Below are 12,499 nucleotides of genomic sequence, written 5' to 3'. Positions count from 1 at the left end.
ATAAAACCAGCTGAGTAGAACTTAATATTTTTTATCTGGTTTTTAACAGTAGGAACTTGAACAGAAAGTTGGATTAAAATCTCGTGAAGGTCATAATATGAGAAAAGCATTCCTTTGATATTGGTTCCAGTTCTTTTCTACCTGCTGTCCTAGGTAATTAAGATGGTCTGCAAGGTAAGTTTAATTTCCATGGCTCAAGCTGTCTGGGAGACAGTGCAGAGACACATGGTGAAGGTTCAGTACAAAATCTGGTTTGGTTACTCTGCTTTGCCAAGAGGTAAACCCTCTTCTCACTGCTTCCTAGACATCCCAGTGATTACAAATGTGAACATTGGAGTGCAGTGGGCAGCACTCTAGGGAGCCGTGTCCCTAAAGTCTGTGCCCTTCACAAGACTGCACCCCTGCCCTTTTCCCAAGCTCTCTCACGTGGAAAGACGTGCTCCTACCTGTCTGAAATGAGTTTGCCCTTGTGAAGAAAGACTTGCAAAGAGCCAGCACTTGCTATTTCCCTTCTGACCAATACTTCTGTGTTTTACTAGGGTAAAATCTTGGTGCAAGGCTGTAACTGCATGTTGGGAACATAAGGAATGACTTTGCACACATCATAATTGTGTGGCCACTGATGAAGTGCTGAGGGCGCTAAGGATGATTTTTGTCTACATTGAAGGCACAGAGAAATGTGAGTGAAATCAGTTAATGCCTTCTGGCCGGTGATGCTAAATCCCATTTTTCAGTAGAGGGCTAAGAAAACAGGGTAAAGATTACAGACTGCAGAAACTACAGCACTGAAGGGACAGCATTAGCAATTTCACAGTTCATTAAGCAGCCAATAACCCATCTGACAATGACGTATCAAGCTGGAGATAAAGTCAGCAGGGCTTAGTCAGACAACTGCCACACAGTCAAGTTCCCCAGCGAGTGAGCAATGAGCGTTGTGAAGTCCAGACTATGGAGCCTGTCTCCCTGTGTGTCAATATGGAAAGGCAAGCGTTATTGTTGGACTGCCTTCAGCCAGCATCAATGTTATGGTGCTTTTTTCTCTCTCTGAGAGAGAAAGAGGGGCCAAGGTATGACAATCTGGGAGGGAAGGGGTCTGCCTGGTTGTCTTTGTAAAGTGTACCTAAGTACATTTAATGCATTACAGGAGCTGTTCTGAAGACAGCCCAACCCTGAGACAAGTTTGCAGGAAGCAGCATTTGATTTAGACCAACACTCCCCCTTCTCTGCCCTCCTGTGGCACAGGGGACCCCCTCGGAGATGCCGGGGTCACAGGCCTTTGTGCAGGAGCCTTAAGCTCCCACAGCAAACCCCAGGAAGCATTTCAGAACCCCTTTATCTCAATAAACAGAGTAAAATGCCACTAGTTGAGTACTTATTTGATCTGAGGGCTACCGCCAAGCTCAAATCACTCCCACTAAAGGTTAGGGGAATGCTTGCTGAATATTGCTGTGCTGTACATTTGATCTCTGGTTTCTCCAGGGTTTCCCATGCTGGGAGGCTCAACAAAGCTTAAATAGATACTGTAGCCTTGCAGCTCCAAGGCTGACAGATCTCTCCTTCAGGGCAAATGTGCCTCACACCACAGAGTTTACCCTAGTACAGGGATGGTGAGTAACCTGAGCCACAATTGCTTCAGAAGGTCTGATTTCCAGCTCATTTAAGTCAATTTAAAGACTCATTACATTTGACTGCCTTTGGATAACTCTTCAAGCATGGACACGTTCTTACACGCTTAAACAGCATTTCAAGCTGACAGCTTATGGGAATGCATAGCCAGTACTAATGCCACGCTGGGCCAGAGGCTGAACACCAACAATGTGCCCTCTTGGCACAGCTCCTGGGAAAGAGGGAGTGCACATCACCCTGCGAGTTGGATCTGCCGCTCCAGCAGCAGCTTCAAAACTTCACCCATCAAAAAGACCATTCAAACAGCCGGGTTTGATTCGGGTGGCCAAATGCTGAGAGCCTTTTTGCTCCTAGGTTGTCACAGCAAGTGACACGGTGTGCCTGTCAAGCTACCTGTGCATGCTTTGGACACTTCAGTGGGGTGCCATTGGTAACTGGCAGCTGACACACAGTGACGCTGCTCTTCCTTTGCAATTGCTGTTGCTTTGCAGCGGGTGGGGGGAGGGGGGAAGTGTGGGATTGGGAAACCTATCTTTCTGCTCAGAAAGCCCATTTTGAGAAAGATAGCAGCTCCTTCCAGAGAACGGATCACATGCAATTTTTCCTTCACACCCACAAGGCAGGTTAAAGGGCAGGTAGTGTTGGGCTCCTTATGGGAGAGCTGATTTAAGACTGACAGTCCACCGCCTAAACCTATGTTCTCTCCCACCTACCTCCATGGGCAGCACCTCCTCTTTTCTTGCTTTTTCCCACTAGCATTACCTTGCTCTTTGCAAGTCCCTGGAGAGACAGTTATCCCATCAAATGGCAAGCAAAGTCTCTAAGTCATTCTTTCTGGCCTGAGCTCTGCTTCTGTTGTTAACCAGGGTTCCGACCCGACTCTGAACACTTGAAGCAAAATATAATGGCAAATTCATGATCTCTAGTTTGAAAGCACAACAGATAAACCCATCATGGCTGTTGTACTTCACTGTTACCACTCTCTACAATTACCTGAAAGGAGGTTGTAGCAAGGTGGGGGTTGGCCTCTTCTCCTAAGTAACAAGTCACAGGACCAGAGGAAATGGCCTCAAATTGTGCCAGGGGAGGTTGAGATTGGATATGAGAAAAATATTCTTCACTGAAAGGGTGGTCAGGCATCGGAACAAGCTGCCCAGGAAAGTGGTGGAATCACGGTCTCTGGAAGTGTCCAAAAGGCATGTGGATGTGGCACTTGGTGATATGGTTTAGTGGTAAACATGGTGGTGTTACGTTAATGGTCGAACTTGATGATTTTAGAGGTCTTTTCCAACCTAGATGATTCTATGAGTATATAAGATTCTTTATGAATCACCAGATGTTGTAATTTTATTTTTAATTTTTGTTAACATAACAGGTATTAACCAAATAATCTTGTTGTTTGTTGGTTTTGTTCATAATTTATTTTGCTCTTGCTGTAGTAGTATTGTTGTCAATATATTTACATTAAAAAATTTAATAAAGGAAAGGGTAATTATGGAAAGGACGCATGATTCAACAGTTCTCAGTGCTTTTTACAGGTAACATTCTGTAGTAACATTTCTGCAAGGACTAAAATCTGATCATCTGTTTTCTTCGCCCTCCCTGTAGCATGCCTTTTCTACAAATTTCCTGCAAATATTTGTACATTATTGTTTTCTTGGCATAAATATTGACAGAAAGAAAATATCAAAGTCTTGAATGATGAAAAATGCCTCCTCAGTTTTAAATTCACTCCAAGTATTCTGCATCAGCTGTTTGCACTTTCATGCAACCCACTAAAAAAACCCCACCAGGTGACTTATTTGAGCAACTACAACAGTTCAATGATGATTACCAGAAAAATGATGAAAACTGTTCACCACTGTTTGTCCTTTCTAAATGGGAAATCATTCACTAACCAGGGCAGATGGTTGAGGATGCTGGACAATGAATGCTTCAGTATGTCACAGTCTACTAGTACAGAGTCCACAAGGTGCGAAAGGCTACGTCAGTGGCACTCATCATCTTTGATTCATGAAACATGACCATTATTTAGGCAATAAAATCTACTGGCTATTCCTGGGTCACACCTTCACTAACGTGCTTTCCCAGGGTGTTTTGTGTGTATTGTACACACATGCATACAAAGAAATATTATATGAAAGCACTTCTCAGTAATTAGAAAGGAATATGTTCCCACAAGCCAGATGTGGGGCATTATTCCCTCCTGCTCCGTGTGAAGGTAACGTGATTCCTGTTGCTTCTTCTACCAGAAGCCAACTGATCCTGCAGATTCTCTACCATGCATGCCCCTCCTGCAGGGCTGCAATGAATAACTCAGATCACCAGTTTCTCAATGCTTAGAGTACTTGTTTCATCTTCTTCATTTGAACCAAAATATCCAGGGAGGTCGATCATCTGCTGCTCTGCCTCTGTTAAGCCAAAAGTACTATTATCATAAAAGGCAAACTCAGGGTCCAAAGGGAAGCTCTGGCATTTGTCCCTACGGTGCTGGGCAGGGCTTACACTTAGGCCTCTCTGGGAATTATCTTTGCCATTTGAGCCTGTTTCTTTCCGCCACATGCCTCTGGGGTTAGGTGAAGGGCCCCTCTTACTTCGGCTGGGCTCAGGTTTTTCAGCTGCCTTCTCCTGACCAGCAGGCTGGCGGTCAGTGATCAGGTCCAGCTTCCTCACCGGGGGACCTGCCCTGTGGTGGGACTTCGTGCCATGGCCCTGTGGTTCACACCCCAGCACAGTGTTGTGGGGCTGATCCAGCTTTTCACACGCTGGATTAGCATTTCTTGATTTTGGCCGTGTCCTGTCCTCCAGACTCTGGTCCCATGTCCTGGTCCTGGAGTTGTAGAGAGGAGTCTGTCGGGGTGTGAGAGTGGACATGCTTCTCTCTCTGAAAGGCCTGGCCTTTTTAGTTTCATGGAAACTGGCTGTTCTTCTAAACTGTGAGTTCCTGTGATAGCCCCTCTCGGGCAAGTCTGCTCTGTTATCCTGGTGCTTGAAATGAGCTCTTCTTACCAGGGTTTGGGTAGGGCTCACTGCAGGATTGGTCTGTGAGAACGGAAAATCCAGCCTGGGGTGAGAGCTTTCCCCCAGGAATTTGTGCTGACTGGCTGGCTGGTCCAGAAATGGAGATTTGATCCGAAATTTGTTTGCCGCTACCTCCTCTTGGCTTTCCCCGCTCAGGGGAAGCATCGCGGTGGCACCAACAACTGTGTCCGTGAGGGGATTCTGAGAGACATGGTACACCTTAGTGGTCTCTGTCAGGCCTTTCTTCTTCATCTCTTTCAGCTGCTGCTGTGCCAAGCGGTAGCTGAAAATTGGAGGGATTATTTTTTGGGCGTTTGGCTGAAAGTTTTCACTCCCAGAGGCATCATCTTCTTGGGCAAATTGGAGGCTTCGCCTATAGGTCAGAGGAATGTTAACAGGGGCATCCCCTCCTTCAGCAAAGCTGTCCCGCTGCTTGTTGCCTTGACAAATGTTCTCCTCGTCGGAGTTTTTCCGGAAGCCAGGGGAATGGACAGAGTTTCGTCGGACAGCGGTGCTGCATTTCTGAGCTCTGCAGAGCTTCCTCCAGAGGGTGATGAGAACGGTGGTAAAGATGATAAACAAGCATACGGAGATACCTGTGATGGTAACTATATTATCTGCTTTCCGGTTCTCTCCTGGCTGGACAGGAGGCGAGGTTGGAGGCTTGACAGCTGTTAAGAGAGAGCACACACGTCTGTCAGAGTTGCACTGGCATCAGCATTTTGGTACTTGAGGATGGATATTTTACTACAAAGTAAAAATAAGCAATTAATACTCTACAGGAAGTTGTCTGCCATTAAAATTTGCTCACTGGAGACGACTTACTACTGATGACTTCAAACTGGCCCAAACAGACCTACCTACTTTAAAGCCAAGGCATCCACGGGCTTTTAAATGCAGTCATTACTTTTTCCTGTTTTGCCATTTCCACAAGGCATTCCTAAATAAGTCTAAAATGGGATAGTTCTATTTGCCCTTCTTTATTAACTGCTTTAGGATTCCCTGATAAAAAGTGCCATAAAAAGGAAAAAAAATCCAACAGAGACTAGTACTTCAGGTACCACTTGAAAATTATTTTTAGGTGAGCTTATGTGGGTGTGAGAATTGGAATGAGTTTGAAGAGCAGAGAGGCAGCACTCACAGAGGCAGTGAAACTTTTCTAAGCACCTCTCTTCTGAGGGTGCTGCTTCCACCACTGTCTGGTGCCACAGCCCCAGAGGCCAAAACCTTAACATCTCACAGCAAGCTCTCAACTGAAAAGGCCATTGCTCTGGTGTCCCTAATATTCTAGGACTGACCCTCTTCTGTTGTGCACTGGAGATGGAACTTCCAACAAGGAAGAATACTCTGCAAACCTTTCCACACTGAGAGGGTGCCAGCCACTGGAACAGACTCCCCAGGGAGCCTGTCATGGCACTAAGCCTGCCAGAGTTCAAGGACCTCCTGGATGACAGTCTTAGGTCATATGGTTTAGCTTTAGGTAGTCCTGTGAAGACAGGAAGTTGGACTCAATGATCCTTATGGGTTACTTTTAACTTGAGATATTTTATGATTGTAACCTGCAATGAGAACATCTCAGAGCTGTCCACAGCCCTATTTAAACCTCTCATCTGGCCATTGCACCACATCACAGGTGGCTGAACCAATAAGAAACTAATGATTCTTTTTTGAATGAGGTCTCCAGGATTTCAGGGACAGCCTTAAGCAGAATACAGCATGGTTGAAAGTGGATGAATTGGTCCAGCAGCTAATTTTAGTATCTGTTCATAGAATCACAGAATCATAGAATCAGACGTGTTGGAAAGGACCTCTGAGATCATCAAGTCCAGCCCTTGATCCACTACCACCACAGTTACTAGACTATGGCACTCAGTGCCACATCCAATCTCTTCTTAAATACCTCCAGGGACGGAGAATCCACCACCTCCCTGGGCAGCCCATTCCAAAGCCTGATTACCCTCTCTGTAAAGAATTTCTTCCTAATATCCAACCTAAACCTTCCTTGGCAGAGCTTGAGACCATGTCCTCTTGTCATACTGATAGCTGCTTGGGAAAAGAGAATAGCTGCTGGGAAAAGCACTTCTCATTTTTTGGGGTCAGACATCAGCTCTGTAAAGCCACGAAAATGTTGTTGGAGAGCAAGGCTGGTCAGTCATACTTGACAAGAGCTGGCCCTGAAGCTATGATCTCAAACACTGAACTACCCTGCCCTAGTCTCTTGTTCTATCCAGAAGCCAAAGCCTTCCATCAGAGTGACAGTGGTTGTAAAACTCGGTAGGTGCTCCTGCCTGCACAACAGTGACTGCCCAGGCATTAGAAATGCAATTGCAGAATAATGAGAAGTAGACACCACATACTTCCCATAATTCAGAAAAAAAACTATTCAAGAACAAGCTGGTAGTGCAGCTTTTAGGTGTGCAGGATGCATAAATGCACTGATGAACATAGACCATAAGGTCTCAGGCTGCTAAAAACAGACATGTAGGGTGCTGGGTTGGGCAAGGAGGTCCATTTCTTTGACTCAGGGCTACCTGACAGCCCCAAGGCCTTTAAAAAATCCTGCCAATGGATAAACTCTAATCTTTGTGTCACTCTGAGAGCTTGAAACCAGATTAAAGAACAAGACTGATGAATCTTTCAGGAGGATCTCTAAAACTTGCATTCAGCCCAGTGGTACCATGCCAGAGCCCAGAGCACTGCTGTTCTGGAGGCTTGATCAGGGAGTGAACAAGCTGACCTCAAGAAAGAAGACAGGCCCAGCATTTGCTCTGTTAATTGCAGCAGAGCAATTGATCCATTTCTAATCCTTCTCTCAGCCCTGTTGCTCACGGTTGATTTTCCAAATACTCTGTTCTCCATTTGTAATGCACACTGTGCTGCATCATTTGGAGCAGGCAGCTAACAGCTTAGCAAATGCCGAGGTTCAAAACAGGATTTCGTCACTGTGGATTGCCTCTCTCTGCACCTCATCTTCCCCCGCCCCTACACTCTGCTGGTCTCACTCATTCAGCCATTTGCTCCATCTGCTGGACTAATGACTGCAGGGTTACGCTGAAAACAAAGCTCATCTGCTTTGGAGAGCTGCAGACAGCAGAGGTGGGAAGGGTCAAACTCCCAGCTTGAGATCAGGAGCAGATGAACACCATGAAGTCGCAGTGCCAAGTCACTTCTCAAGGAACCTAAGATTCAATGGGATGAAATCATATAGGTGATTCTGTAAAGGAAGCTGGGAGCAGGAGGATTAGAAAGCATGTGCAAGAGAGAAGCAAGGTATTTCCTCCAGATGATCCCACAGGGTACAGATGCAGGCCTCCTGTGCACCTGATTTTTATGTATATAAACCCCTCTTTATTAACCCAGAGACCTCACTGGAATTTGGGGACTGTCCAGACCTGCTGAGTGCTGTCATACTGTAACTCAAACCAGATTGCCATAGGCATGTGAACAGCGTATGCACAGGATGGTTGACCTCTCTGGCAACCCTCACTTACCTTGCACAGTTGCACACCTGCATGGGAGAGAGTGACACCTCTGAGAAGGACCAGAGAGGCCTTTCAGCTCTGTGCATGAAAAGCAAGGCACGCACACAACTCATGTGTCCAGCACATGCTCTGAATGCACAGAACCGCTCCCTGGGGAGCTCTGTGCACCAGGACTATTCTCTGAGCTCCAGAGGAGGGCTATGAAACTGGCTGGCAAGGAGCCAAACCAAATGACGTCCTTAAAGACATACCTCTCCAGCAGGTAACAGGAGGCATGGAACAGCTCAACATCAGCTTTAGAAAAACACCAAGCACCTCGCTGCACTTTGCTGGTGGCGTTACTGCCGACAGCAGTCTGATAGAGTTTGGCATAGGGAAAACAACCAGCCCTAAAGCAGGACATTAGTTTTAAACTGGGACCCAAAACATCTGAGTTGTTCCTCCCTGCTTGAACTTACAGCTTTACAAAATAAGCAAACCCACATGGCCAGCATTTTCAAGTCATCAAAAACATCAGACCTGTTAAAACATTCCAAGTGCTGTGTGAAAACTGACAAAATGCAATCCCTGGCTTGATGAAATATAATTTTTAATATTTTCCCTTCACCCAAACTTTTTTTCAATACAACCCATTTCTTAAAGTGCTCCACAACACATTTCAGTCCTGTCTGTATACTCCTGAGGCCTTCATCCACAGATACCTTGAAACTGATTCAAGCCAACACCTCTATTAAAACGTAGTCCTGCCCTCTTCTTGCTCCAGCTACTCATTCTCTCCCCCTGCTGTCCTTCTCTTTTCAGTGGCACAAGCATTGCAGTGGCCACGTGCTAAACAATTTTCCCACATCCCCAAACTGTCTATTTTTTAGCTGGCTCCATTCCAGTTCACCACACTGCACTTGTGCAAGCAGAAGGAAGTACATGCAAGCAGCCAAAGCAAAGGGTAAGGCATTGCTCACTATTTAATAACTAAAAATATCTGTTAAATTACAGCCTGAGAGCCCAGGAGCCTGCATAGCTCCTGGGTATCTTTCCTTCCCCATCCCTGCACCCTTGGTGCCCGTAGGACACAAAAGCATGGGAGCTTGTAGATCAACTTTCTGAGGAGATGGATCTCTTGGACCCTTGGCATCAGCACACTCCTTTTCAGCAGGGAGTTTTCAAGAAACAGAAATTTTGCATGAACTGAGCACCAGCACCCTGCTAAAAGGAGCACTTCTCATCCTCCTCATGGTAACTATAAGCACCTGACCATGGTGCTGGCACAGCCTCATCCAGCCTCACTGGAGGCTGTGCAGCTGCTGGAACAACCCTCTCATCTTGCAGGAGGCTCAGGTCTCTTGTAACTTCACCAACTTGCCACTCACCAGCAGTGGCCAGCCTGCAATATCATGGGCCAACAGCAGTGACAGGCTGGTGCAGGGGCAGTCCTGGCACTGCCACCTCAAAAAACTCACAGAATGGGAACCTCACACCACAGGTCCCAGCTAGAACCAACACTCTTTTTTTAACAGACTAACTTTTTAATAGATTCCCACTGGCTGGAGTGGCTTTCACTAATGTACATGTTCTGCTAGTCCTAAGATCTCTCTTTCAGTGCTTCTTTGCTCCCTGGCCATGATGGAGGCTTTAAACTGCTTCCATGGCACCCACAGCATTCAGTAATCTTATTTCTTTTGGAGCATTACCTCCAGCTGTCCCACAAATGCATGGAGGCTTCCACCCTACTCCGTCGAGCACAGGAACGTGACAGCCCCCCGCAGGAGAGAGCAGATGTTTCCGTTTTACACAGCCCTTCTCACAACAGGCCCTTTGCTTTGGCCAGGGCAGTCATGCAACCAGGGGGAAGAGGACAGCAGAGGTACGTACACACACACTCCTCCAGTGAACACAAGGAAGTCTCCCTCGGTGATCCAGCGCAGCCTGGTTTTGCCGGCGAGGAGGTGAGGCACTCTCGGAAGCGCTCCCGGATGCCGTCCCCACAGGTGACACTGCAAGGGCTCCAGGGCTGCCATGGGCTCCATGCTTCTGCAAATAAAAAAGCTCACAGCAATGAGGAGTGTGTCTGTCTCCTTACCTTTAAAGACAAAGCCATTTGCCTTCTTTTTTAAGAAAAACAGCAACAAATAACAAAAAAATGCAAACAGCAAGACCAAAAGAGCACGCAGCATCCAGGGACCTGTTTCTGTTCCCATCAGAGTCTGGGCCTAAGATTCCACTTGTTGTTTTCCTTTTTTCACCCCAAGCCCTAGCCTGCAACACAGCAGTCAGTCAACTGACAAGCAAGTTCTGCCTGGAACAATAGCAAAAGGAAATGAATCCACAGACCTTTGGAGTGGGCTGGTAATTTATATATTAATCCAATTCCTGCCTGACAAACAGTGCATTTACAGCAGGATAACTTTATTGGCCCAAGTATAGTTACTGCTGATTTATATGACTGGGACAGGAGGATAAGCCTACAAGGCCTAATGAAATGGCAACGTTGCTTTTTCTCCTTATTATCTTCTCAGCACATGAACATATTATTGAATCATTAATTTGACAGTTTACAGGTCCCTTTGGTTTATTGTTTATGGTTAGGCAATTAACTCAAGATGAAATTTTGTATGTTTATTTATTTCAAGTGGAGGCAGACTCAGGTTCTAATAATACTTTGAACATTATCATTTTTTAATGTGTAATAAAATCCCTCTTTTTCTTAAATGACATCCTCATCCAATGTTCAACACTCGAACTTTACAGCAGTAAGAAACAAGAGAGAAAAAGGAGGGACCATTCCTACCCATATCTGACAGCTGTGACAATGAAGCAGCACCACAACTTTAAATTCCAAACTAATGCACAAGTTCAGGTACAATCTCAAAGAACAAAACCCCAGGGGACTCTGCTATGGATCAGTTGACTTAGTGGTCTAGTTTTGAAATCTGGCAGAAAGAAAAACAATAGACTACTTAAGTCCATTTCACTGCTTGCGGATTAGGTAGAAGAACATCTGAATAAATTTTTTTTTTTAAAGTAGATCAGGTTTGTTAAAGTTTGCTCTTTTAAATAATTTATGGTGCTGCTACTGCCAACATAGGCCACGGTTTTTAATTTTAGCACTGCTGCTAATATGCCCTTGAGCCCTTGACCAAGTTATGATGTTAAAAGACTAGACAGTGTTACACGACTGAAAATGGCTTTATGATTTCATGTTATATTGGTTGCTGTATGGTTTATAGTGTGTTTATTATTTTTAAGTACCTCTAACAAAGATAAATACAGCTGTGTTTCAATAAACACGAAATTTTAACTGCTTTGGGCCCTGTCCTACAAATTTTTGTGAGTATGCCAGTATGAGTAATGTTACTGCGAGCAGCCCAACAGCAGCAGCAGGGCTGCTCTCCTGGGTGCAGGTACTCACCTGCACTGCAGGACGAGGCACAGAGGTGTTGAGCTTACACTTGTGCTGTCAGCCAAGGCTGTAAAGCATGTGTGGGCACATACTCAAGCACATTTGTGTCCGTGCATGTTCCAGTGCATCTGCCTCACCTAATCCACAGTGGAGATGGGCACAGAGAGACACCCCAGTGGCGCTGCGGTTTTAAGCCCCCACAACACCAAGTGACCTTCCCATCTGTTTTGCCACTGACTCCACTACCATACTACGATATCCGTGATCCCAGGCTGTTTTTCACTTGTGCTCTTCACGCGCCTCTCTGCTTTCACCCTTCTGTGTCTGGAGCTGGGGAGCTGCTACAGCAGGGGAGAGGAGCCCAAAGGCAGCCTGAGCTTTCACACTCCTCCTCCAGTTTGCAGCCATGCCAGTTCCCAGTAAAGTGCAAAACGAAGCAAGATGGTGTACGGTGTCAGGAGAAAAGGGAATCAGAGGATGTCAGGGAGGAGGGAATGGGGGAAGTTTGTTGGGGTAAGGAGTCCCACATCAGTTAGCAAGCAAAGCTATTGGTGAGGGCAGTAAGAAAAAATGTTCATAATTAGTAGTCAGTCAAGGGCTCACTGATCCCTCCTCAAAAAAGGATTTCATGATATCACATTATTTGGTGATCTCACAACACTTCTCTTCATATCAGTATGAAGGACTCCAGCAGTGTCCCTCACCACTGGCAGAGGGGCTACTTGGAGAAGTACCTACATCCTTGTAGACTGCTTTGTGTGAGCAGCTTGGTGAATTCCTGCCATAATTTTCAGTGTGTGAGCTAATTCATTTCCGTCTCTCCACATTCCCCGCTTGTTTAAACATCTGTTAATTAGAGTCAGATATAGAGCCAGACTCAGAAAGGTTCTGGTTGCCTCCAGTGCTAATACTCGTGATAGTGGAGGGTGCTCGGCATTGATGCCGTCTCCACATTGGTGCCTGTGGGTTTCAA

The 12,499-nt window shown here is 45.9% G+C and overlaps 1 protein-coding gene across 1 annotated transcript in view; it reads right to left on the bottom strand.

The window, feature by feature from the left end:
• Nucleotides 1-2,944: 2,944 nt before the first annotated feature.
• The window catches only part of THSD1 (thrombospondin type 1 domain containing 1), a 28,258-nt gene continuing 18,703 nt past the window's right edge, over nt 2,945-12,499 (bottom strand). Inside the window, exons 4-5 of the mRNA XM_050333141.1 lie at nt 9,999-10,157; nt 2,945-5,318 (exon numbers count right to left, since the gene is read on the bottom strand). Coding sequence (XP_050189098.1) covers nt 3,943-5,318; nt 9,999-10,157 — 1,535 coding nt within the window. The 3' untranslated portion in view covers nt 2,945-3,942. The remainder of the gene's footprint in view (nt 5,319-9,998; nt 10,158-12,499) is intronic.

The sequence above is a fragment of the Myiozetetes cayanensis genome, unplaced genomic scaffold (genome assembly GCF_022539395.1).
Source record: "Myiozetetes cayanensis isolate MyiCay16 unplaced genomic scaffold, myiCay2020 scf5-8, whole genome shotgun sequence".
Classification (NCBI taxonomy): Eukaryota; Metazoa; Chordata; class Aves; order Passeriformes; family Tyrannidae; genus Myiozetetes; species Myiozetetes cayanensis.
Note: the sequence above shows the minus strand (reverse complement) of the source record. Positions and strands in the feature narration are given on the sequence as shown.